This window comes from Marmota monax, unplaced genomic scaffold, assembly GCF_021218885.2.
Source record: "Marmota monax isolate L192 unplaced genomic scaffold, Marmota_monax_Labrador192_F-V1.1 WCK01_AAM20220418_F8-fsc00071, whole genome shotgun sequence".
NCBI lineage: Eukaryota > Metazoa > Chordata > Mammalia > Rodentia > Sciuridae > Marmota > Marmota monax.
The window spans coordinates 9,525,824-9,551,889 of record NW_026695217.1 but is presented as its reverse complement, the minus strand read 5'-3'; the positions used below and the strand labels follow the sequence as shown (position 1 = coordinate 9,551,889).

Genomic DNA, 26,066 nt, shown 5'->3' with positions numbered 1-26,066 from the left:
TAAAATGATCACCACAGATGTATTGTTTATCAATTCAAATAACACTACATTCACTCATTCACTGAATCATTTTATTCATTATTAAATTCCCTTTTGTCGAAAAAAACGTAACACTCTAAGCCTCTACTGAAACGGGCTGCTTCTTCCAGGAGGATCTGGAGGGAGGCCATCTGGGCACCAGGGGCTTCCAGTCCACACCAGCATAGCAACTCAGGCTTTGGCATCATCGATGTAGAAAAAGCACTTTTTCTAGAGGCAACAGCAAGTTACCAGCACGAATCAGAACATGGCAAACTCGGGGGCTGTCACTTTGTTTTAGCGACTGAGTCATTCAGGTGAACAAGACTATTCTCATAAATACAAGAATGGGGGCCACTGGTGTCCTCCTCAGGACAGTGCCACGACAGAAGGTTCTGGGCTCTGTGGAGCAGGAAGGCTTTCAAATTTTCTTCAAATATCTTATGGCTGAAAATGATAGCCATGTTATTCAGATTTTAGCTATATTCATGAAAATTCAAAAGTATTATAAAAACTATAAACTTTAGTTTCTCTGGGAATTATAAGCTTTTGACAGATAATTTTCAAATGCATGCCTCATACAACTGACATGTAAAGTTCATGTTCATCCCTCTTTCTTGTGATACCCAGCAATTTGTGCCTTGCACCAAGAGTACTCACAGAAACAGACATGGGAAGAGAGAACACAAAGCTTTCCGGTTGGAGGAACCGCTTCCTTCCCATGTTCAAACCAGTCAGGCTTCCAAGTGCCAGGTTGTTGGAGACTGTGCACGTCTGGATGTCGCACTCCAGGATCACACTGCAGGAACTCCAGGGCATAGGTAGCGTGGATGTCCCCTTCCTCTACCTGACGCTCTGCCTGGCAGCTTCGCTTCCGTAAAGGCCGAGTGGCACTTCTACTACCCAGTGAGAGGACACTGGGTGACAATGTGTGCTAAGCTGGTCCAGAGTCCTTGCTCCTTATTTATAATTCCATTTCAAGAGCTCTCTCCACAATAGTTTGAATATGCGAGGTCAGGCAAAGAGCACGAGGTGCTGGGCAACACTGTGCTCCTGTCCATGAAGGGGAGCGCAGAACCAGGAGAAGGCCCTGGTGCAGGGACACTTAGAAAGTCACACTGCTAAAAGGTCTTGAGAACAGGGATGGTTCAAAACAGTATTTTTACATACTTTGGAAAAATAGACATATTTCAAGTATCTTGAAGTGTGACTTGTGGATTTCATTAGTCTGCGTTTTTCCTGCAGTGCCACCATGCTTTAAAGCCTCCCAGGCTCAGTGCATGGGGAGCTGCTTCTTCACGCTGAGGGAAAGCTCTGTTTGCTCATTAGTCTTCTGTACAACCCGTCTGGTCTTGAAAGTAGTTCTTCATGCTTCCCGTGTTCGGTGATTTTTCCACGGTCAAGAACAGCGACAACGTCTGCATTCTTGATGGTGGACAGGCGGTGGGCAATGACTAACACTGTCCTTCCCTCCATCAGTCGATCCAGAGCCTCTTGCACGAGGTACTCATTTTCGGCATCCAGCGCACTGGTCAGGATCATAGGAGCACAGACTTTAGTGCCACAGCGGTGCACAGCCCCAGGGCCACACTCTGGCCCTCCTTATGGTGAACTTCTATTCTGACACAAATTTCCCTGCTGGGAGCAGGGACAGAAAGGAGGCAGGCAGGATCTCCCACCTCTAGAACCACACTGACATCCAAGCAGAAGGCCCTGTTCAGGTGCCAATGCAGGGATCAGGGCCCCTCCCAAGCTGGGTGCCCACTGGCTCTTGACTGCCATTACTGGCCCAGACTGCCTCACTTCACTGTGCAGAGTCCCTCCTACAGTGGGACACTCCTCAGTACAGTCTCGTGCAGAACACAGCCCCATACGTGCACACACTCTCACCTGGTCGCTTCATCCAGGAGAAGAATTCTAGGATTCTGAAGGGAAAATATTTAAAAGAAAAGAAAAAATATGGTTTTAGTGGAAAATACAAGTTTTCAGTAATAAGAACCACATTTGATATGTGCCACAGTGTGGGTGGACCTTGGAGCATCATGCTCAGGGAGGGACCACACTGGCGTGGTTCCACCCAAGGGCAACTTTACCAGGATAGAAGTACGGAGGACAGGGCAAAATCAGTGGCCAGCTGGGTCAGTGGAGGGAGAGAGGAGGGGCATGCACAGCGGAGGTGCCCACCACCAGGGCAATGAAGGGTTCTACAGTTGATTGTGGGTTCTGTCTTCAGCCAACTCTAAATTTACTAACAGTCACTGAGAAGTACAGCCAAGATGGGTGAAGTTTATGCTATGGAGATTATGCTTCAGTGAAGCTGTCTTTAACTCGCCGTATCCCTGAGGGGAACTTGTGGCAGGGGCTGTCCTCCAGGACAGCTCTCTGACCTGCAGCCAGTGAGGCCCTTCCCGGTCCTGAGGTTTCCTGGATCTCAGCTCTGCACTGCTCGACCAGCAGTGGGTATGCAGGCCCAGTGTATGCTGGGTGCCCTGAGTTGGGATCACTGTGTGCAGATGGTTCTTGAGGATGTGACTTGCTTGCTCTGCTTTCCCCGACAGCCCACAGTCATGACAGCTCCCGACAGCTCCCGGCCCTGAGAAGCCCTTGTTGAACTTGAACATGGCCCCTGGGGCTCTGCTTACCTTCCACAAGAATGGTCGACCACATACCCACCCCCCACCCCCCCACCCGCCAAACACAAAAATCAAAAATAAGGAAGACGGAAAATTACAAACTGCAAGGTGTCCAAGTGAAAATGGCACCAAACCCAGTCGAGAGGCTTAACGCTTACCTTAAGCAGGGCCCGGGCAATTGCAATCCGCTGTTTCTGTCCACCTGACAAAAACAAACAAAAAGACTTAACAAAAACTCTAGGAATTCGCTTTCCTGATGAGGCATGTGGCCATGTGGAGGTACCTTCTCCAGCTGGCCACAGCTGGGATAGAGGGGAGAACAGAGACCTGTTTTTACAATAGCTTGTCCTCCCATCAATCTCAGAATTAACAGCAACAACTTTTATCACAGCTGCACTGAGGATGCCCCACCCAGTAGGTGTCTTCTAAGTGCGTTACCCTACGAGGTGGATTCCAACTTACTCCCACTTTATAGAGGAAAGACTGAGGCACAGGCAGGACCAGGTCTCAGGATCAGCAGGTGCAAGCCTAGGCTTGACCAACACAGTGTAGAGGGCTCTGCCTCCTCCCACGCACTCCCCCACAGGGGGTTAGGAGCTCAGATATGGGAGGCTTCTGGACAGCATTAGAACCATCCAGAATAAAGGGCACCTGCACCCACTGCCCCAGTTGACACTGGTCCTCATTCCTCCCATGTGTGTAGTCTCCTCTTGACGTGGAGTCTGTGGTGGCCCCCTGCCCTTCCACCTCCTGCCCCTCCCTTCCTCCAGGACTCCTCCCCAGCCTCAGGACACTCACCTCCCCATGTGGCACTGGCTTTGTGATAAGGGCACTCCTTTCTGGCTGACTCACCCAGAAGTTTACCACCTGTAGCTGGCACCATGGTACCCTGGACCTGGCCCCTCACAGAAGCTAGCACACGAGGACACCAGGATGGCCCTCCCTTGTCCAGGGCCTGGAGTAGCCGGCCATGGGCTACCTGAGCTTAGAGGCATTCTGGGTGCAGCCAGTGCTCAAGGACCGAGTGCCGGGTCCTCTCAGGACACAGGCGGGCTGGAGCCAGGTGTCTATTCTATATTATAAGGTGGAGCTTAGGATCCTGATGGAAGGAAGAATATGCAGAAGCTGGTCCACCGGGAACAGGTGACCCATGCTTGGGTCCGAGCTGCACACCGCCCTGCTGGGCAGCAGCTCAAACTGGTTTAAACTAGCCAAGGACAGGTTTCAGAGATGGCAGCTGGTCACTGTCACCAAGCAAGGTGTGAGTCTACACTGGAATGTCCAACACCCACCAAAAACATCTGTTTACCCTCTGCCTTTGGTTAAAGAAGTCATGCAAGGTACACTCAACTTTGGTTTTTAGTTCTCTGTGGCTCAAAGAGATATTTAGAGGTAGACAGGACAACTGCCTTGGTCTAGGTTGAGGCTGCATGCCCAGGAGGAGTGGGAGCTCTCAGCAGGGAGCTCAGTATCTGTGGAGGAGACATTCTTGGAAATTTGTAATAAGGAAAAAAAAATCTCTGTTTAACCAAAAATTTATTTATTTTTCAGTTCTACTCACTGGTCCTACTTCTGCATCCTAAAACAACATAAAATAAGTCCTCTTTCTCTCCTGGATTGTGGTGCCAATGTGCCTAGGGCTGCTGGACAGGTCTGGGCCTGCTGGGACGGGCCAGCTGTGCCCGGAGGCTATGGGGCCATTAGACAAGACTTCAGGTCAGGTCTTCACCAGCGCCTGATTTTGCACAGCCCTCAGTTGAGTGCTTTTCCCATTTTAAAAGGGCTGTTCAAAAAAAAAAAAAAGAAAAAAAAAAGCAGAAGAACACGTAATGGAGGTGATGTGAATAAAACCTAAATCATTTACTCTGCAGTCATTTATGGAGAGTTCCTTGGCTCCTGGTCTCACCCACAGGGCACAAGCTGGGCAGTAAGAACAATTCCCCTGCTGGCTTTGCTGGAGAGCATCTCTGCCTCCGCGGGCGGGCGGATCACCTGCCCCTCACAGATGCCTTGCTCTCCAGGTCTCTGAGTTTCCGGTCACAAAACATTTCAGAAGAGAAGAAACCTTGAGGAGCTGAGTACTGCCCAGCAGCTGTTGGGACAGCTCTGGGCATTAGGAGAGGGAGACTGTGAAGCCATCCACAGAGGTCAGAGGCCGCGAGGCTCTGCCGTGGCTTTGAGGACAGGACCTGGCCTGCTGCAGTGGTGCAGTCTGAGGCCAGGGAGCAGGGCGCTCCTGTGAGGCCAGCACACGGTTGGGGTGGGGGGGAGATGGCAAACAGGAGACAACAGGCCCACCTGACAGCAGCACACCCTTCTCCCCCACCACCGTGTGGAAAGCTCGGGGGAACTTCCGGATGAAGGCTGCAGCGTTGGCGGCCTCTGCAGCCCTCTCCACCTGCTCTGCTGTCACGGAGGAAGGGCAGTCCGCACCGTAAGCGATGTTCTCAGCAATAGAGCAAGAAAATAAAACTGGCTCCTACAAATTGGAACAAAGCATGTGTGTCACAAATTCCAAGGCAGAATTCAATCGCACCTCAGTGCCTTGGACTCTGCACAGCACTAGACCCAAGATGGGCCCTCGGCACAGAGGACGGACTCTGCTGTGGCTCTATGTCGTCCTCCTGCTCCGGCCACCCAGCATGCCCCTGTCTTACCCTGAAAGTGAAGCCAGATTTAAAGATAGGTAGTTAGTGTAGTTAGGTAAATCTAATAATGAATAAGATAAATAAAATGGAGGTCATTATAGAGAATGGAGTCCAGGAAACCAGAGCAGCACTTGGGGAAATTGAAATGTTAATGTCCCCAAGGCCTGGAGCCCATCCTAAGGAAATGTTTATAAAGCAGCACCCAGCAAAGAGGGAAATGCTAATCAAAAGCTGCCCCAGGCCTTTCCTACCCAGATTACTCCTTTAGCCCACCTATCTCCCACCTTTTGGGCCTTCCCACATGCATTCTATCACTGCAAGATAAAGGGAAACAAAAGACATGAGTGTGGGAAAGCTGAAAGAAGACGTTAGCTATAAAAAAGGGAAGACCTTCCCCTTCCACAGATTCTGCCTTTTGGGTCCTCTTATTCCTCCGGGAGAAGTCTTTTCTGCTGTCCTTTAATAAAACTTCTACTTTCCACTCTAAACTTGCCTCGGTGTGCTTCTCTGGTGTTATACTTCAGCATTCGGGGAAGCAAGGCCTGTCACCATTATCACCAGTAAACTGATAACAAAGGGGCCTGATCTGAGCACCTGCTATCCTCACCATGCTGCAGATGAGACCCTGCAGCAAGAGCCCACAGGGGCCAGACCACATACACCTGAGCACCTCCCTCAGGACTGGAGGACCCCTGTCCATCCCCTCCCAGATGACTCCCACTGAGGGTAGAGGGGCTCCTCCTCCTCCTGGGTGGCAGCATGTGAAGGGTTCCTAAAGAAAGGCTGCCTGCAGCTTCTCTCCAGTGCCCAGCGGACACTCTGCTTAGCACCCGTCACTGCGCCACCTGCCCCAGCCCAGAACTCTGAAACCTGAACTTCTCACAAAGGGCCTTTGCTTGCTTATTCCAAAAACCTGTCTCTCAAAGCAAGAGAATGGTGGGTGGTGACATGGGGCTTGGGACAAGCCCCTGAAAGCATCTGCAGTCTCCCTGCATCCTCTAGACTACACGTGTTCAGAGAAGCACAAGCCCCAGTCCTGGATGAAGCCACTGCTTCAACTGGTTGACACTTGGGATGAGGCAAAAACCTGTCATAGGATGAGCCTGACACACCTAGAAATTTGTGTCCTTCTCTCTTGAGAGGTGCAAGTTCCATAAAAAGCAAGGGGCAGAAGCAGCTTCAAAGGGTGAATGATGGACAGAGGCCTCATCTCACCTGACTGACGGTCCCAATCTTGGATCTCAGCCAGGCTGGGTTCAGCTGGCGGATGTCATGGCCATCGAGAAGAACAGCTCCTTGTAGGGGGAGAACAAAGTCGCTGAGCGCCAGGTAGCCAACGGCTAACAGGAACACAGACTGTGCCCGTAAGAGAGTTCCAAATACAGGTTTGTGAGGCTTAATGACCCTCCCCAAGTGGAGCCCAAGCCAGCATGTGAATTTCAGAGCCAAGAGGGGCCTTCTGGGAGGCCAAGTCTAGGGCTCCCTCAGCCTGGGCGAAGAGCCAGGCCCTATCACCTTCCTCAGCCTGTCCAAGCTCCTCCTCCTGGTGACTTGAGGCCCCACCATCAGATGCCCTGGGAAGGGCCTTGAGTCAAAAGAGAGCTACAAGGGAGAGGTGAGCTGGTCCACTACTGGCCCTCCCAGGGGTGCAGTGCTGATGGTGGTGCCAGATCCCACAGCCACCTGATGGGCCAGCACCAGCAGTGGCCTCAAGCTCTACCTGTTTTGAGGCAAAATCTCAGAGTGCCTTGGAACTTCAACTTGGAATCTGCTTTGTCAGCCCAGCCAGTGATTTTTGAGCTTTTATTACTCCTTAAAATATCCCCTGTGCATGAACCTAATCAAGGGGAATCTATTATCTGCCACTGAGAATCCGACCCACGCCACGGCAGAGATCTTAATTGATCAGAGGCCAACTTCACAGTCCTCACTAGCAGAAGTACTTCTGCTACTTCTGCATGCTAAGGGTACTCAGGGCTGAATGCTAATAACACCAGGAGTGCAGCTCCTCTCCAGCAGAGCTGAGACACTGAGGGCCAGCTGGAAACCCACGGGGGCTATGCCCATAGAAGACGGAAGAGGCTCAGGTACAGCTCCCTCGACCTTGATCTATTTGCTCTGCAAGAAACCAGACTCAACTTATTTTGATTTGATTTGTATCTACCTGGCTATGATTATTTAAACTCAGAACTTCACAGCATGTCAAGAGTGAATCCCAACAGCAACTCTGGAGGCAACAGAATGGTCCCCCATCCAGAGCAGATGGGGCTTCCTGGCTTAGAATCTGCAAGCCAAGTGTGCACAACACCTCACCAGCTGCATGTGGCTTAAACAAGAGTGCTAGATGAGAAATTCTTCATGAAGTCACAACTCTGGTCACTGACAGTCGTTTACTTGCTGACAACCGTTTTTTTCAATCCAAATCCAAAGAGATACACACTAATTATCTACTATGGGAAGGATGTAAAAAAGTGAAATCATGTGCTTTTGCTCTTAAGGACGTTGTAATTTGGGGCTGGGGTTGTGGCTCAGTGGTAGAGAGCTCACCTAGCGTGTGCGAGTCCCTGGGTTCGATCCTCAGAACCACATAAAAATAAATAAATAAAACAAAGGTATTGTGTCCAACTACAACTAAAAAATAAGTATTAAAAAAAAGATGTTGTAATTCAGTTAAAAGTAAAATTAAAACTAGAATGACAGCTGGGCACGGTGGTGTACACCTGTAATCCCTGCAGCTCAGGAGGCCGACACAGGAAGAACACAAGTTCAAAGCCAATCTCAGCAACGTAGTGAAGCCCTAAGAAACTCAGTGAGACCCTGTCTCTAAATAAAAAAAAAAAAAAAAACCAGAAAAGGGCTGGGGATGTGGCTCAGTGGTTAAGTGCCCCTGGTACCAAAAAACAAACCAACAAACCCAAAAATCCATTACGAAAATCCCTCCTAGTTCAAAACATTTCAACAGGGCTATCACATGGACATGAATCACTGATGGCCAAATGGCCAGACTAAGTGTTTTCTCATGACCAATGAACCACCCCCAGGAAGGAGCGTCTCTGGGGCTCCCAGGGCTCCTGTGCACAGCACCTCATGCTGTGAGGGGTGCCCAGCAGCCCATGAGCCCCCTGGCTACAAGCACTGCCTCACCTGCCTCACTCTTGTCCTCTCAGGGAGAGTTGGAGTTCTGGGCTTGAAGAGGCAGAACACAAAACCTGGAAAACTGAGGATGCCTCCCACTTTGGGGAGGTCCTGCCTGGAAGGAGCAGCTGGCGTAGAGCACCCAAAGCTCTGCAGTCAGGAGGGTGCCCTTGCCCACAGCATGGCGACACTTACCAGAAAGGGGGTCATACAGTCGCAGTAGAAGCGAGACCACAGTGGATTTGCCAGAGCCACTTGGGCCAACCAGAGCTGTGACAGATCCTGCCGGGATGGAAAGGCTGAAATCCTGAAATATGGGCACCTCTGGACGAGCCGGGTAGGCAAAGTGCACGTTCTTAAACTGCAAGGCGCCTTGGAAGCTCTTCTCACGTAGAGTGACCCCTTCTGAAACACAGGAGGGACCCAGGTACTTAAGGCAAAAACCAAACTTGTCTGAAGATGGACGGGGATAGGGGGACCCCTGCAGCCACTTAGAGGGCACTCCTGGGGAATGAAGGTACAGACCTGTCTCTAAGGCTGGCTATGCGGCCACCCTCACCTGCTGCAAACATAGCACCACGTGTATAAAGGCTCATTTGACCTCACAGCCCAAGAGTCCAGCTTTTCTGTGGTCATGGGGTAATAGAGGCCAGCATGGCTGGGCTAGCAGTGCAAGTGAGATCCAGCCTCTGAGCAGTCTGATGTAAACCCACTGGCCTCTCCCAGCCTACTCTCCTGGTGCAGGGCATCATGTCACCCTGAATAAATACTCGATGACTGGAGTGTTGCACAACAGTGGAGTCAGAGGTCTGCTCTGCCAGTGCCACTTGCCCTGGTGTGGGAGACAGGGCTTAGCCTCTTGTGGGGTGTGTGTCCAGGGCCATCACACTGGAGAGCACCATCTTGCTGGACCTGCCCACCCCACAGTGCCTAGGAGCCCATGAGAGTGAAGAGTGGTCACAACCTCTGCCAAGTCTGCTGAGTCTATGAGCTGGCTCAGGCCCAGGGCGGCAGGAAGCTGCCCACGAGCAAGGAGGAGGCTCCAGCCACTCAGTACCAGGTCCTTCACCCCACCCCAAGTGCCAAGAAATACAGTCTTTTAAATGTTAGGTCTGGCCCCTTCCTCCCATCCCAACCCCTCACAGGTCTGCTTGGTAAACTGGCTGTGGCCCTTCTTGGAGGTCAGTGTCCACACATCTAAGGATGGTGGCCTGTAGCAGCTGTCCTTCCCTCATCCCCTCTCAGAGGAAACCTGAACCTTTCCCTGCTGTGCATGGGGACCATGTCCTTGTAATGTGCTGGACTTAAGAAGCCAGACTGCCTCACCCCCAGCAGACAGCAGCCCATTTCACACCCACCGTCAATAGGCATCTGGGGCTGCCTCTCCAAGAGCTCCCAGAGCCGGCCACCGGCACCCAGGCCCTTCATCAGCTCTGAGTAGAAAGAGCTCAGACCTGCAGAAGAGAAGCATCCATCAGCATGGTCAGGAAGGACACCGCAGCTCCATCCCACGGGAGCCCTGCAGAGGTGCACTTTAAGGTGAGATCTGTCACTTCTGAGTCAGGAGGTGAAACCGTCCTCACCATTCCCTGACCCCCCCCTTGCTTCTGGGCAGCGAGCCGAGGCTGGTGTGCTGAAGGCACTTCCACTTTAGGTGTTTTCCAGTTTTGGTTGGTTATAGGGACACAGCCCATCCCTCAGTCAGGGAGTCTCTGTACACAAAGCACTCTGAAAACTGAACCACAGGAGGGTGCGGTGCCCACGTCTGTCATCCCAGCTGCTCAGGAAGCTGAAGCAGGAGGATCACAAGTTCAAGGCCAGCCTGCACAACTTAGCATGGCCCTCAAAATAAAATAAAAAAGGATTGGTGTGCAGTTCAGTGGTGGAGCAGGACAGAAGAAAAGCCTTTGCTTTCAAACAACAAAACCTTCAAGTCAGACACCAGGTCCACTGACAACACAGAACCAGCATCTTTTAACCAGACCTCAGTCACTTGCCTGGCCTTTCCACCACAGGCTGGGAGGAAAACAAGGCCCACAGCCATCTGCCAGGCTGGCCGGGGTCTTGTGCGAGGTGCAGAAAAAATACTCCAGACTTCACAAAGGCTTTTCCCCTTCCAGGAACGGACAGCAAAAGCTAAACCCTGAAAGACCCTCTCTCCCTTTTCTTCCTTTTTTGTTTTTGAGACAGGGTCTCCCTATACTGCCCAGGATGGCCTTGAGTGATTGGGCTCCAGTGATTCTCCTGCCTCAGCATCTAAGCAGCTGGGACAGCAGGCATCCAGCTCTGAGAGAGTCTTGGCAAAAGCAAGCAAGTCTGTTTCATGCACTTGATAATATGTCAAGCAAATATGTCGAGATATATATAAACATATATATAAAGACAAACACACACACACACACACATTATACCTTAGATTGAACCCAGGGGCTCTTAACCACTGAGCCAACCACTAAGTCACATCCCTATCTCTTTTTACTTATTTTGTTTAGAGACAGGGTTTTCCTAAGTTGATGAAGCTGGCTTTGAACTTGCAATCCACCTGCTTCAGTCTCCTGAGCCTTACAGGCGTTACAGGCGTGCATCACTGTGTACCTCTAAAGTTGATATTTTTAATTGTTCATTTTGAGTATGGTTAGCTTTGTACAAAAGGAGCTTTATTTCCCAGTGATTTGCCAGTAGTATAACTATCGCCAGCACAGGACTGTATTTTCTGTGTCCACAGATGTTCAGCACCACCCTGGCCTCCCTGCATCTGTGAGCAGTGGCAGCTGTTTAAACAGCAGGGATAGAGGGTTCCCAGCAATGCTGAGCTGCAGGAGGCCCACAAAGACCCTGAATGTCCCAGAGGGCCCACTGGCTACTCTCATGACTGCATTTTCTTTTAAAGCCCAGTTGGAATAACATCATAAGGAATGTCTGTACAGATGAAAGCCTGATTTTTAATTCATAAATCCCCAAATCACTTAAATTATGTACCTCCAATGCTCAGTCCAACCCAGAAGGCATACATGAGGAAGGAAGAGAGCTCGCCCACCGTCATGTGGGCAGCACCCATCAGCAGTCCTCCCTTGTACAGGACGGATAGCACGATCAGGTTCCCAGACAGTCCCGTCTGTGGGAGGAGAAAACACAGAGTCAGGGAAAACCAAGGGCCTCTTTGGACACTAAAAGCAGGGACCAGGCCTCTGATTTCCTTCTTCAGACTTAAAATTTCATCTGGATTTCAAACAAAACAATGATTCAAAATACTGAAACAGTATTGCCATAATCTTATCACCATGAAAACCTAGGTGCTGAGACACCCAGCAGGCTCCCATTCCACTCACTCTGTTCCGCCTGCAAAGGAAGACTGAGGACCCGTCGCTCACCTACACATCTGATGCTGTGACTCCACACTGTGCTGGCCCTGGTGCCCTGCTAGACCATCAGGTGGTGTGGGGCCTCGGTAAGGGCAGCCTTCTCTGGGTCACTGTTTCCATGTTAACTGTGGCAATCACCAAATCACCTCTAAAGTTCTTTCCAGTTTGGACATATCACTGAAATGTGTCCTATTTAGGTTTATGGCAACCGAGTTCTTACACTTGAAAGACTCTGAGGTTATCCAGGTTAATCCTTAGTAGGTATCAAATTCATCTGTATCACAATGACCCAGAGCCCTGTTCAAACACAGACTTGCTGCCCAGCCCTGGTCGAGGTCGGGAAAGTGGGAACTAAGGGCCCCAGATGGGGCTCACCCTGAGAACCAGCCCAACCTGCCCAGGCCACCTTCTCCTCATGGTATTTACTTGTTTTCCTGATAATGACTAACTATTTTCTATTGTGTCAAGAGCCACAGAATAAAGATCTCTCACAATCCTAGCACCTGACTTTCCATTCCTTCCAGAATGACCCACTTACTGCTCCGAAAAAGCCAGCCCGAGCAAAGGCCTCCTTCCTTGCCAACTGCATGACATGGTCCACTCTGTGAGAGTATTTCTCCACCTCAGCCACCTCTTTGCCAAAGGCTCGCACAGTTCTGATATTTCCGATGCACTCCTCTGCTAGCTGCAGGGACACAGGTGCATTACAGGGAAAAGGGGCACACTTGAGTCCAGAAGCAGAAGCAAAATGTGATTCTTATTTAAAACACTATCAATGGAAAGACACTCATGAAACCCAGCTAGGTCAGGATAGGGCCAAGTACACAAACCACCCCACTGTTGAAAAGCACATCAGACAGACAGAGCCAGATGATTGACAGAGAACAGGCAGATGACACACAGGCTTATGCAGGTAAAAAGACAGACTTCAAAACACTGATGGTATTAATTCTGAAGCAGGATTATCCACGTTTTTCTCTTTTCTCATATTCTCACATTTTTCCAATGATAAGCAAGCATGGCTTTATAATGTGAAAATATCAAGTTATTTTCATTTTTTGCAAACCTGGTTTCACACAGCACTCTAGAGCTTGCTTATTGACTTAATGGAGGGCACAGTATCGTCTAGAAACTATTACTAGAACATGACTAGCTTTTTGGCCCTGTCAGAGACAGCAATAGCAAGACATGAGAGAGTGGAACAGTATCAGGTCAGGCTGGACATGCTCTGTGACGCGGTGCAATGACCGCAGAGGCTGTGTTTGGGGCAGGGTCTGACGTGAGGAAAGGGAGAGCTGTGTCCTGTGGTCCTTGCTCCGAGCCTATTCCCCTGGACACCATAGCACGGGAAGGCCATTACCTGAGTGGCTTGTGCCAGAGAGTCCTGTGTGGCTTTGGATAGGTTCCTCAGGTATCGCCCATAAGCCACTGCAAGGATGGACATCGGAGGCACCACACTCAGGACAAAAGTGGCCAGGGCAGGTGAGACAAAAAACTGTGGGAAAAGTGGGGGTGCTCGTTAGGCAGAGCTGTAGTCTTCTCTGCTCTGTGCCAGGGAAGCGGCTTAATAGCGCTATCCCCAGGCCAGGCCGCCTGTCTTGGGAGAGCTTATCAGACCTCTTTAATCTTTATAAAACCCCATGAGTGCTACGCAGAAGTAAAGTGGCACAGAGCCAATGGAGAAAGATGAGATGCTCGTGCTCAGGCCAATCCGGGCATGTCAGGGCAGCGGGTCCAAAAGTGGGGGCAGATGGGCGTCCAGCAGGGAGAATGCCACCTTTTTTGTGCATGGCAGAGGTGTTCTGTCAACTCTGCAATCCAGTGACCTGCGAAGGGGCACTAGTGCCTGCTCAGCACATGACAGAACCCACTAGGTCCCATCTGCACAGAAAGCAGGTCTCCTAACTGTCCCAGGGAACACCAGGGACTGACGGGAAAGTAATGAGCAGATCCATCAATCGGCTCTTTTCTCTCAGGGGAAACTCCTGCCAAGTGCTCACACAGCGAGCAGCACCCAGGTGCTAGACAGAGGCTTGGCCCACACGTGGGAGTTGGATGATGAGGAGGAAGAGGGGCACATGTCCAGGGCCACCGGTCTTGGGAGGCCTCTCCACCACAGGGCCAAGCAAGACACAGGACTTGAGGAGGAACGAGTATGCTCACAGGTCCCTGAGGTACTCGGCTCAGGGAGCAGCTCACATCTGATAGTGTCCTCCAGGTAGAGAGGCACAGGCCCCCGGGATTCTCCAGGACTGGGGTGAGCCCAGACCACCCTCCCACCTTGTTCTGCATCCAGGCTTAATAAATGTCCTTCTGTTGCCTAACCAGGGTCCCAGCACCAGAAAGGGGCATTTTCCAGGGCAGAGTACACATTTTCACACAGGGAGGAAATGGCAGGGTGGTGTGGGCAATATCCGCTCTCAGGGGGTGGACCCCAGCCCTGTGCAGGGGGATCAAAGCCCACCACTCCTCCAGAGCTGAGGACAGATCCCAGTGATGCTCCACAAGAGGACCACTGTGGCTGGAAGTTTGTTTTTACCCCAGACTCCTGTGTGGGAGCCCTAAACCCCAGGGTTGGAGATGAGGCCTGAGGAAGTAACTAAGGCCCAAAGACGTCAGGGGAAGACCTGGGTCAGGGAAGCATGCTTGCCAGGAGGGGCAGCTTTCTCCTATGAGCACATGGCAAGATGCTGGTTACTGACAGGCCAAGGGAAGAAGCTTCAGACTGACCCTGGAATTGCAGCTTCCAGACCACAAGAAACACATGTCTGCTCTCTAAGCTTGTGGACCTCAGCTATGGCATCCAGTGAAGGGGGCAGGCCCTTCACACAGGACTCCTACTACACTGGACTCTCCCTCACAGTACAGAGCTTCCCCAACTGCCCTCTCCTGAGCCCCAGGACCATGAAGGCACTTGAGTGTGGGAAGGCATATGTTCCCGGGGTCTATTTCTCCTGCAGCTATAAAACCATGACACTTCAAAGCTCTTTTCCATCCTGTACATCAGATCTAGCAGGTAGATGCTAGCAATAGGTCCTTCCAATCCTCGATGCTACGTGGAATACAGAACAAGACCAAAACTCTTCTTCTTGTGAGAAAGCGTTAAAGGGTATGCCCTCAGCCCCCCATTCAGATACCGCCCATTCAGAAACTGCCGTCAAACAAGAGCCTCAGGTGGCCCTCGGCCCGTGAACTGCGGCAGGTGTGGCAGGAAAACCGAACTGCTAATTTCACTTAGGATTGATTAAGATCAATACTCCAGTGATTGGCAAGCTTTCAAGTATGCCTGCAAACCCTCCACATGTCAAACTATTGTTTCACTTGCAAATTTTAGGAAATCTAAAGCTGGATCAGGCCTTGCCAAGGAAAATTCTGCACCCATATCGAGATGTTACTTAAGTGGAAAACACACATGGAGCTTGGAGTTATAATATGAAAAAAGTAAAATACAGTTCCTCACTAGTGATTGTGACAGGAATTACACGTCAAGATGATAACAGTCATTCACACTGTTAAACAAACACCATCATCATCAGCCTTATGTCCTTTCGCTTTTCTGAGCGTGGTCAGAACACTGAGGTCAGGACGCAGCTTGAGCCACAGCCATCAGGCCCGTTGTGCTGGTCTGAGAACAAACACTGGCTGAAAGTGAGGCGAGCCAACTAGACAGGTCCAGCCAGCCACCAAGGACAGCACAGCCAGGGGTGCAGAGCCCCTCGCAGAAGCACAGCTGCCACCATGCAGAATCGGGTCTACCCCCACAGGCCCAGCTCCCTTGCCTCCTGCTGCTGGGCTGCCAGGGCTCCCGCATGCTCAGAAAACCTAGCAATGTCGAGAGGGGCTGTTCTGTGGAGCTTCTGGAGAGATGCAGGGAGCCCAATGGGAGAGGAGACCCCGTCACTGCAGCCTCCAGGACAGCTGGCCTCCACCTGTCAGGATGCAGAGACCTGGCCCAGCTGAGCCCACCCAGCCAGCAGGTCCTCAGGAGAAGCCCACCTACCATCATGCCAATGCCAACTGAGGCCTGGGCTCCAGCCCTGAGCCCGTCCGAGAGGTTTTCAGTCACCGAGCGCCCCAGGAGCGCAGTGTCTGAGGACAGGCGGTTGATCAATTCTCCTGTGCGAGTCTTGTCAAAGAAAGCAACATCCTGCCTCAAAACAGAGGAGAACAGCGAGGTTCGAAGCCTGTTCACAATGCGCTGACCTGTGGAGCAAGCGGAGGGCTCTCAGAGTGCTGCCCAGCACCTGGAGGGCTCTCAGCATGCTGCCTGTCACCAGGAGGGCTAGAGTGGGGCTGCCCGTGAGGGCTTTCAGTGTGCTGCCCATCACCAGGAGGGCACTATGGCTGCACGCAGCCCGTCACTGACTTCCTCCTAGGATGGACAGTGCTGCTGATGAGGAGACAGGAGGTGAGTAGAGAGTATCATGAAGAAGCTCGAGTACATTAAATCTTTCCCTTTTTCTTATTTATTTTTTTGGTACTGAAGTTTGAACCCAGAGGTGCTTTACCACTGAGCTACATCCCTGTCGTTGGTAGTTTTTCATTTTAAGTCAGGGTTTCATACGTTGCTGAGGCTGGCCTTGAACTTGTGAGTCTCCTGCCTCAGCCTCCCCAGATACTGGGTTTACAGGTGTGCACCACCACACCTGGTGATTACACTGATCTTTAAAAGGTAATTTTTCTCCTTCCTGGCACCTCTTTTGCATTGAGCTTCCGGTGCAAGAACTAGTGAATTATCCACACAGTGTTTTATTAACGGAGCGGCACAACAGCCCTAGAGGCAGTGCCCTGGCATCGGCGTTGGGTGTTTTCCTGCCTGCTAAGAACTAGACTACTCAGAAGAAATACAGCAAAGTTGCTGCCCCCGCCACTACATAGCACAGAGCAGAAAGCAGGGAGCCGTCCTTAAAGCCAACCTGCAGCCAAGGGCCTTGTTCTCAAACCTCCTATAAGACCCACATGGCATTTCCCTTACTGCTGAGCCCAACTAGGCAAAACAGAGTCAAGAAGAGAGCGCTGGAGCAACGGCAACTCCAACGTCGTTTCTGGCTGACTGGGATCTGCGGCCCTGAATGTGATGCTGGCAGAGAAGAATAGCTGGGCTGGCTCAGTGGGCCCCTGGCCTCTCTGGAGACTCGCTGCCTGAGACCCACCTGAAGACTGCATGAGGTAGACGCGGACGGCATTGGCAGCTGCACCACACAGGAACACGCAGGTCAGCCCCAGGCAGAGGTCGGTCAGGCTGGCACTACTGTCCATGGTGGGGCTGGCATAGATGACATCGATGACCTTCCCCAGGAAGAAAGGGGCAGACATGGTGACAACACTGGACACGGCCAGAAACCCAACAGCGGCTGGAAGACAGAAGGCGGCTCAGTGGGGCAGCTGCTGGGGCTCCTTCCCAACTTCCAGACTGCAGGGCGACCCCAGGGGCCAGGCTCTCCTTTTCACCCCTCACCAGGACAGCTGAGAGCCAGCAGGGCACCCCGGATACCATCCTCTCCCCACCCTGGCATTCTGCTGCAGCTGTGCACACCTGCCTCTCCCTTGGCATCCTCTCTCTCTTAGCTACAGGACAGATTCCAGGTCAGGGCTGGACTCTGTCTAGTATTGCAGGCCTCTGAATGACTTTTGGGAAGCAGTCTCTGGACCCGTTACACATCATTGCATCCCAGGGAATCAGGCACTGGGGCCTCAGCATGTGCTGAGTAATAAGGACACGCGGGTTCGTGTTCCTGAAGACAGACTAGGGGAGAGTCCTGTGGGAAGAGGAGGTACTACAAAATCAAATCAGGAGCACACAGCACAGACATCTGAACCTGTGGGAGGGCGGCAGTGAAGCCTGCACCAGAGCTTGCCGCTGTGGCTGTGGCAATGGCAAAGGGCACGTGGTGTGCCAGCCAAGCTACGAGCTGTGGAGCAAGCCCCTCCCACTGCTGAGAATGCAACTGGCACGATCTTGATGGAGAGCAGCCTGGCCCGGAGTCCCTCAGACTGAGAACGCACAATGCCTTTGATCCAACAATGCCGGCTCTGAAAACTTCCTGCAGACACACTTCCACAGGGAGTCAAAACAGACTCAGTTGGGTGCCATGTGCCCACCTGAAATCACAGATACTCAGGAGGCTGAGGCAGGAGAATCACAAGCTTGAGGCCAGCCTCAGTAACTGAGTGAGGTCCTAGGTAACTTAGTGACACTGTGTCTCAAAACAAAAAATAAAAAGGGCTATGATGAGGCTCAATGTTTAAGCACCCCTGGGTTCAATCCCCAGCACCAAAAAAAAAAAAAGAAGAAGAAGAAGATGATGATGATGATGATGATTCAAGAGTGTTCACTAAGGCACTGCTTATACCAGTAAAAAGAATAAAAACATCCTACTCTTCTGTTGGTGGGGAACAAATGAGATCTACTTTGCAGCATTGATTTTACGAATGCTGTGCAGTCGTTAAGAGGACAAGGTAACCTCACAGGCATGGAAATGGAACCTCCACCAGGATCACTATTGGTTAAAACAAATCTAGGACACAAATGCCCACGCATGTGCCGTCCAGTCCTTCTCCCCATACTTCTTATTGGTGCCTTACAGCTGTACATTTGTCTTTCACTTCTTGGTTTTTCAAGTTTACACATGTGCAGGACACCTGCAAGAGTGATATCTAACAGCCTCCCAGGTTCCGTCCAAGAGCAGCTCTGGGCAGGTAGGTACAGCATGGCTTCCCATTCGCTAGGTGCCTCTGGCTTGGTGATCAGTGTACACGTCACCCTTAAGGAACCCACTAGGAACCACTAGTCCCCGCCAGGCTCAAGGTGGACAGAGCCCTGTGAAGAGGAGCCCCAGCACTGGGCAGACGGACTGTGCTGGCTGGTGGCTGGCACTCACAGTCACGGGGTCATGGAGAGCGGAGTGCAGGCCCCACAGCGGCTGGTGTGCCCTAGAGCTCTGGGAGTGCAAGCCTGGAAGTGCAAGCCTAAGAGCTCCAGGAGTGCAAGCCCGAGAGCTCTGGGAGTGCAAGCCAGAGAGCTCCTGGAATGCAAGCCTCCCCTCCCCAGGCTCTGCTGCCCCACTGCTGCTTCCTCCTCTCCTCATGAGTCTCCACGTCTGCCACTGTCTGCCACCAGCTGGCCGTCTAAGTGTGCCTGACTTGCTCTGCGTCCAGGAGTGATTTTGGCCTGCCCTGCACCCTGCTCTCCCCCACCCCTGCAGGGATGGGCACAAAGCGAAATTTCAACCAACACCTGTCGAATGAATGAGCGAATTGACCTTTGGCAAAGGCGGTAGCAAACGCTCATCAGCCCAAAGCCCTCCTGTACCCCACCAGGAACGTGAGGCCGGGTTTAAAAACCAGTGCGTTTATCTGGCTAGCGTGACACTGGCCAAGGCCAGCTCACCTTGATGTAAGGCCAGGTCTTCTTTCAAAGTACCCTGCGCCTGGCCACGGGGCACCGAGGGACTGCAAGTACAGAGAGCTCCCTGCTGGGAAGAGCTGTCCCAGGGCCCAAGACCAGCACAGAACCCCCCCAGAAGTACAGCACACATGCAGTGCGAAGGTCCGAAGGTCTGTCTCCTCCCACCACGCTGGTTTCTCACTCCAGTGAATGGAGCGCCCTGGGGTCTCACACCATCAAGGGGCTCAACACAGAGGAAGGAAAGGCTGGATTCAAGCCCCCTGCAGGGTCACACACCCTCAGGTTTGCTTGTCATTCATTTGAACAGATATCTTAAGGGTGAGTGTGTGTTCGGCTGGTGATCGGGTCTCACTATGCTACCCAGCTGGTCTTGATCTCCTGGGCTCATTTGATTCTCCCACCTCAGCCTCCCAAGTGGCCAGGACCACAGAAGCATGCCACACACCCTGCTTAAAATACACAGCAGCATGTGTTACTGCCATGTGCCTCTTTCTGTCACAAGTCAAATGTAGGTAAAGTGAAGATTCTCCAGCTTTGGGTTGACTATATCCCTGTGGTCATGGCATCACTGCGTGTCACTGTCTCTAATGTTGACAGTCAATCTAACTTGCATCTCAGGCCCTTGTGAAACTTGTCCCCACCCTTCCTCCAGGACTAAGCCTCTCCCTCGGCCCATCCATCCCTGCCTGACAGGGCTCCAGCCTCTTTAGCTGCATCTCCTGGCATCTTCAGTGCTGCTCTCTCCCCTCCTCCCCCAGCATGGCATTCAGAGACAAGGGAAATACCCTTTAGAAGAGAGGGGAGCAAGTGCAGACTCAGGCTGCTAGGGCAGACACCAGCTCTCAGAAGAACAGGGCTTGGGGCCAAGCGGCTGGAGGACAGAATGAGGCAGGTCTGGCAGGATCCCACGTCTGGCTGAGCTGCCTGACCCTGCACAGGTCACTCAACTCCCCTGTGCCTCAGTTTCTTTTTTTTGTAAATGGCAGTACAAATGACACCTCCCCATGGAGTTGCTGCGAGGCACAGACTGGACGTGTCTGGAGAGCCTGTGGTCCAGAGCCAGTCCCAGCAAACAAAACCAGCTGTCACCTGTGGTACCATCAGTGCAGGAATGGCCCCACCTGGCCTGGGCCACAGGGGAAGGCAGCTGGGGAGGGAGCAGCTTTGGTTTTCAGGCTGTTGGGAGACATGCTGTGGAGGAGGTAGTATGGTGGAGCACAGGAGGGGAGGCCAGGGGCCCTGCATGCAGGGAGGGAGGGGAAGGCACAAGGGGCCAGCAGAGGGGCAGAGGGCTCAGCAGACTCCACAGGTTCCTGGAGGGAGATGCAGATGAGCCCCCGAGCCGCCCCCCGCCCCCCGCCCCCTGCGCCGCTGCCTCTGCCCACACTGGCTCCTGCTCACAGAGGCCAGACCTGCCCCACCAAGAATAAGGGGCCACCTGGCAGACCATGGGAGCCACCCATGTAATGCAATTTTCTAGTTGCTACATTAAGAAAAGGAATAGGGCACCAGACGCAGTGACACACACCTGTGATCCCAGTGTCTCAGGAGGCTGAGGCAGGAGGACTGTAAGTTCAAAGCCAGCCTCAGTGACTTAATGAGGCCTAAGCAACTTATTGAAACACTATCTCAAAATAAAAAGGACTGGGGACATGGCTCAGTAGTAAGGCACCCCTTAATTCAATTCCCAGTACCCCTCACACCAAAAAAGAAAAGAAAAGAAAAGAAATAAAGCCAGGGCCAAGGCTCTGGGTTCTAACCCCAGTACCATAAAAATAATAATAATGCTGGGCACAGTGGCGCACGCCTGGGATCCCAGCAGCTCAAGAGGTTGAGGCAGGAGGATCACAAGTTCAAAGCCAGCCTCAGCAACGGTGAGGTGCTAAACAACTCAGTGGGACCCTGTCTCTAAATAAAATTTTAAAAAGGGGGCTAGGGATGTGGCTCAGTGTTTGACAGCCCCTGAGTTCAATTCCCGGTACCAAAATAATAATAATAATAATGTTTAAAAATAGATAAAATTAAATAACATTTAATTTGACCCAATATATCCAAACCATTATTTGCATGTAACTGACGTTTTACAATTCTCTGTCCTTTCAGAACCTGACAGGTGTTGACACTGTGCTCAACACCAGCCACACACCTCACAGCTCTGTTGTGGAAGGCCAGCATTGTCTCTGAAACAGGTTTCTGTGGCACTGGAGGGTGCTCCATGTGGAGGGCTCGCCCTCCCTGTCCTCAAGCCCCATCCGGGGTGGACCCTGCCCTGTCGGGCTTTAGGAAGCAGCACCCTGAGCACTCCCTGGCCTCCCCTGGCTCCCATGCCTAGTGGCATAGCCACTGTGTTCCCTGTGCTTGCTGCAGGGGCAGCTCAGCCAGTGGCCCCCTCTCACACCACCCAGCCCCTTGGTAATTCAGGGAGCAGTGCCCCTGAGCTCTCCACCCTGGCACTACCTGAACACATAGGGTGGGTAGTGTCCACAGCCTAACCACAGAGCCACCAGGACTGTGTCCCCCACCCCACCCCCACCCCCGGGAGAGATGGGCTGCCTCCCAGGGCTGAGGCCGCACAGGAAGAGCTCTGGGCTGGAAGCGCCTTCTGGCAGCACAGCATCCTGAGCCCAGCCTGCCTATCTGCCTGTCAGGCAGGAGGCCTGAAGAAACACTTCCTATCTGGAAGCACACACCTGCTCCTCCTGGGCCCCGCACCCTCTGAGGCTCCTTGTGGTCAAAGTGATAAGAAGAAGAGTTATCAGTGCAAAAGGCTCTGGCACCTCTCTGCCAAGGGAAAGAGACAGCAGCATGCAGAGCAAGTCAGAGGACAGCAGTTCCCCTGAGGCGGAGTGGAGACAGCTAATCCTGCCTAGCAGGCATCTGCAAGCATGTCTAAGGGCAGGCTCTGGTGTGCCAGCTCCTGGCACAAATCGATGACATCAAACAGAACCACACAGTTCAGGAGCACACTGAGCAAACTGCTGAGACATGGGGAAGGGTTTTTACTCAAATATAAACCTACCTTTTGGGAGTGTGTATGGTGCTGGAATGGAGCCCAGGGCCTTGAACGAGCTAGGCAACTAAGTACTCTGCTACTGAGCTTCAGCCCCAGCTAAACCTACATTTTTGGATAGGGATTTTCCCACTAAAATTAACAAATTAACACTGGAATTCCTTCTTGTCACCTCAGCTATTGTGGCATCTCAACTTGAAGACATACAATTACTCCATACCCGTGGCACTCAGAGACGGCCAACACTGGGATGCTCTTAGGATAATCAGCTACCAATTAATAGTGATCCCCACTAACCCCAAACACCAACCACAGATGGCCCTGATAAGTTATCTATGACAACTTCTGAGGGGACCCTATGGTCTAATAAGGGCTTTTCATCAATTTCCTCAGGACATAAAACATGCCCTGTTCAAAAAAAATTGGTGTGCTGACCACAGGTTTATTCCTGAAATCACACATTCAACATTTCAACAAGGCAGACCACAACAGCTCCCACGAGGAGGAGCAGTCCTTGGTTGTCTAAGACACTCTTTACAACATGCCAGCACAGGACAGGTGGGGACTGTGGGAGTGACAGGAGCGGTTACAGGACAGGCAGGGCTGGCCCCGTTGATCCCAGCACACTGGACACTTGAAAACCCTGACATCTGATGCTTCAGAAATAGAGCAAAACTGGATGTCTCCACCAAGCCCCAAGCCACTTACAGGAGCACCGGGCACACCCTGATGCCCCATGGGGGCCTGGGTCATTTGGTCCTTTATGTAAGGTGCTCCCCCTCAGCCCCACACACTAAGAGCTGGACACTGGAAGATGGACCAGCCCCAGCCTGTGGGACGGCTCAGCCCAGGGAGACCTCTTTTCTCAAAACTCTTCTAAAAGAGGAAAAGGATCTTTTCCATCAAAATCTACAACATCAACTGAACTATGAAATGACTCTCTTTATACCTAAGTACCCCAAGAATCCCTTAGACTCCCAAGATGAGAGGTGGCACCTGCCTGCTCCCCTCTGGTGCAAATCTGACCTGAACCCAAACTCTGGCCCCAGGAGGGCACTTTCCATGGCAAGGAACTGCCAGCAAGGAATTCTGTGGCAGGAACAACCTCACAGGCCCTTCTCTCCAACTATAGAGATGTCCTCCTTAGTCTCTTCACACTGAGTTGGAAGCCCAACAGGGGCAGGGCCCTCCATCTCTGCCTGCCAGCTATGTAGACATCCCTCCAAGACAAGCAGTGGCCTAGCAGTAACCCCAGCCACTCCAGAGGCTGAGGAAGGAGGGAGGCTGAGGAAGGAGGACAGAAGTTTAATACCAGCCTGGGCAACTTGGTGAGACCCTATCTCAAAGTAAAAATAAAAAGGGCTGGGATGTACTTTAGCAGCAGAGCACCTCTGGGTTCAATCTCACTACCATAAATAAATAATAAATTAAATGTTCTCTATTTGCATGTTGTTTCTAAAATCATTCATTTTGATTTCTTTTTTAAAAACCACTTCGATCACAATTCTATGGAATAAGGTCCAGTTTCTTTGCCAGGGCAACCCGGGAGTCCTGGCCAGGTGGTCACCGATCATCACTCAGGGTAACCAAGAGGTGCATCGGGGTTCGCACAGCTTTGTATCACCTGTTGAAAGACTGCTGATTGCGTGATTAAAGAGCTCAATCCCGGTCACGTTTTTAAAAATGGTACAAATGCTAGTGCAAAGTAGACATATTTCTGGCAGAATTAATTTTTAAAAAGAGGGAAACCCCAATTCATTCAGAGAATGACCCAAAGGAGATGCTCCCACGAAGCCGGTGGCTGGGCGCGCCAGCCCATGGAGAGCCCAGGGCAAGCCCTACAACAGGCGCGGCCACCTGCGCGTCTCCACAGCCCCGTCGGCACCCAGGCGAGCCAGGCCACCCCGCGCGCAGCGGCCCCTCGCGGCACGGCTCCCTACCTGCCAGCCTCCCGCGCTCGGGGCGCACCAGCCCCAGCAGCTTCCGGGCTTCCGAGCGCCCGGCCACAGCGGGGCGCGACCGCCAGTCCTCCCCGGGGCTCGCTGGTGGCCCGTGCCGCCCAGCCTCCGTCCCAGCCCCGGCCGCCGCCGGGGGGCCGCCCTGGAGCCCGCTGCCCTGGGACCCGGCCCAGCGCCCCGGGGCCCTCGCAAGGCCCGCGCCGCCCGGCAATCCCGGCCGCGCTGACAGGAGAGTAGGGGCGCGGGCGGCCCGGGTCCACTCGAGGGCCGACGATGTCCACGCGCGGGCAGCAGGGGTCCACGAGCGGGCGGCCCGGGTCCACTCATGGGCCGACGCTGTCCAGGTGCCGGTTGCCGGGGTCCATGCACGGACGGCTCGAGTCCACTCGTGGGCCGATGATGTCCCTGCGCGGGCGAGTGGGGCCCGCCGCATGAGCAGCAGCAGCGGCCAGGCTAGGGGGCCACGCATGGCGCCGCGTCCGACCGGAGCTTCTCAACCGCCGGCCCCGCCGCGCGCCCGAGGACCCCTCCGGCCCAAGCGCAGGGCGTGGACGCAGCGCCGCCCTCCCCTCCCCGACCGCTGACACCCGCCCCATCAGGCCGGCTCCCCCAGGCCGCGCCCGCCTCCCCCGCCGCCGCCGCCGCCGCTGCGGCGGCAAGGCACACCCCGGGGCGGCCCCAGCCCGCGCCACCCCGAGCGCCCCCGCCGGGCAGCCAGTGCCGCGCAGCGGCCGCGAGACTGGGCGCCCGCGCCTGCGCACTGCAAGGAGCCCGCTCGCGCCCCCGCGTCCTCCGCGTGTGGCTCTGGGGCGGCGTGGGCGCGTTCTCAGGCCGGAGACCGGCGGAGCGCACCGGAGTGGCGCACCCGGCCCTGGGGGTCTGGCGGCGCGGGGGAGGGGAGCTGCGGGGAACCGATGCGGGAACGCGGCGGAGCGGGACAGGGGCGAAGGGAAGGGGCAGGCGGCGAGCGGGTCACCCTGAGTGGTGCAGAGTCCGGGCGGAGGCGCGGAAGCCTCCGGGAGGACGCGGCTCGGGGAGGCGTGGAGGAGAGGGCTGGCAGAATGAAACTGGGATGACCTGGTGTAGGGTCACGGAGCAGCCGGAAGACCATGGGAAAGTTCCATGCGCTCTCCTCCTGAGATTTCGTGAACATCTGCGCCGGCACCGCGGGAAACCATCCGGCCCTCTCGTGGGCGCTGGCGGGGTGGGGGCAGTGCAGAGTTCTGTGGACTCCTAGGTATTTTCACCGGACTCACTTCAGTTGGCTCACAAAACGAAAGCAAGCAAAAACCTCAACAATCAAGATAAAATTTCAGTGCAATTTTAAGAATTTTAAGAAATCAAGAGCAATGCAAAAAAAAAAAACGTTCATAATGAACAAAAGTTCAAAATCCCAAATGCAGGATCCAGCCCACTTTATCATCTCTTGCCTCCCAATCCAGTCCTGGAAGCTTCATTTACAAAAACCTGTAATCTGTCATCTGATATATTTTTTTTAAATGTTTATTTTTTAGTTGTAGTTGAACACAATATTTTTATTTCATTTGTTTATTTTTATGTGGTGCTGAGGATCGGACTCAGGGCCTCCAGCATGCTAGGAAAGCGCCCTTCCGCTGAGCCACAGCCCCTGTTATCTGATATTTTAAAAATTTGCATTAAAATAATTTTTTCATTGCTTGATTACTGAGATACAAGGGGTGGAAGTGGAAGGGCCAATAATAGGAAGGCAGTGTAGGATTAGGGATTAAGTCATGGCTTCATCTTCCTGTGAAGGAGGAAGTATAGTCCTCTGAAATCCAGTCCCTCAGACCCAGGGAGACGCAGAGTCCTCCCCTGCAAGGTGAAGTTGACCTTTGAGTAGGCAATGCCTTCTGGGGTAGACCTTATAAGGTGA

General features: G+C 52.8%; 1 protein-coding gene across 4 annotated transcripts; it reads right to left on the bottom strand.

Annotated features, from left to right (window-relative positions):
- Window positions 1-53: 53 nt before the first annotated feature.
- On the bottom strand, window positions 54-24,729 carry Abcb10 (ATP binding cassette subfamily B member 10). Of its 4 annotated transcripts, none has more exons than XM_046432052.2 (13): window positions 24,155-24,727; window positions 16,950-17,150; window positions 15,797-15,999; window positions 13,157-13,291; window positions 12,335-12,481; window positions 11,414-11,549; window positions 9,793-9,888; window positions 8,630-8,839; window positions 6,515-6,594; window positions 4,950-5,130; window positions 2,810-2,853; window positions 1,909-1,943; window positions 54-1,546 (listed from the first exon to the last, which is right to left on the bottom strand). In XM_046432052.2, exons 1-13 carry the CDS (start codon window positions 24,639-24,641, stop codon window positions 1,315-1,317), a joined length of 2,187 nt encoding a protein of 728 aa, XP_046288008.1. In that variant the 5' UTR covers window positions 24,642-24,727; the 3' UTR covers window positions 54-1,314. The 4 variants fall into 4 exon arrangements, with proteins under 4 accessions (XP_046288008.1, XP_046288012.1, XP_058431040.1 ...); XM_046432056.2 differs by lacking the exon at window positions 24,155-24,727 and adding an exon at window positions 17,333-20,517; XM_058575057.1 differs by lacking the exon at window positions 13,157-13,291 and having other exon boundaries at window positions 24,155-24,729.
- Between the last annotated feature and the right edge of the window lie 1,337 nt (window positions 24,730-26,066).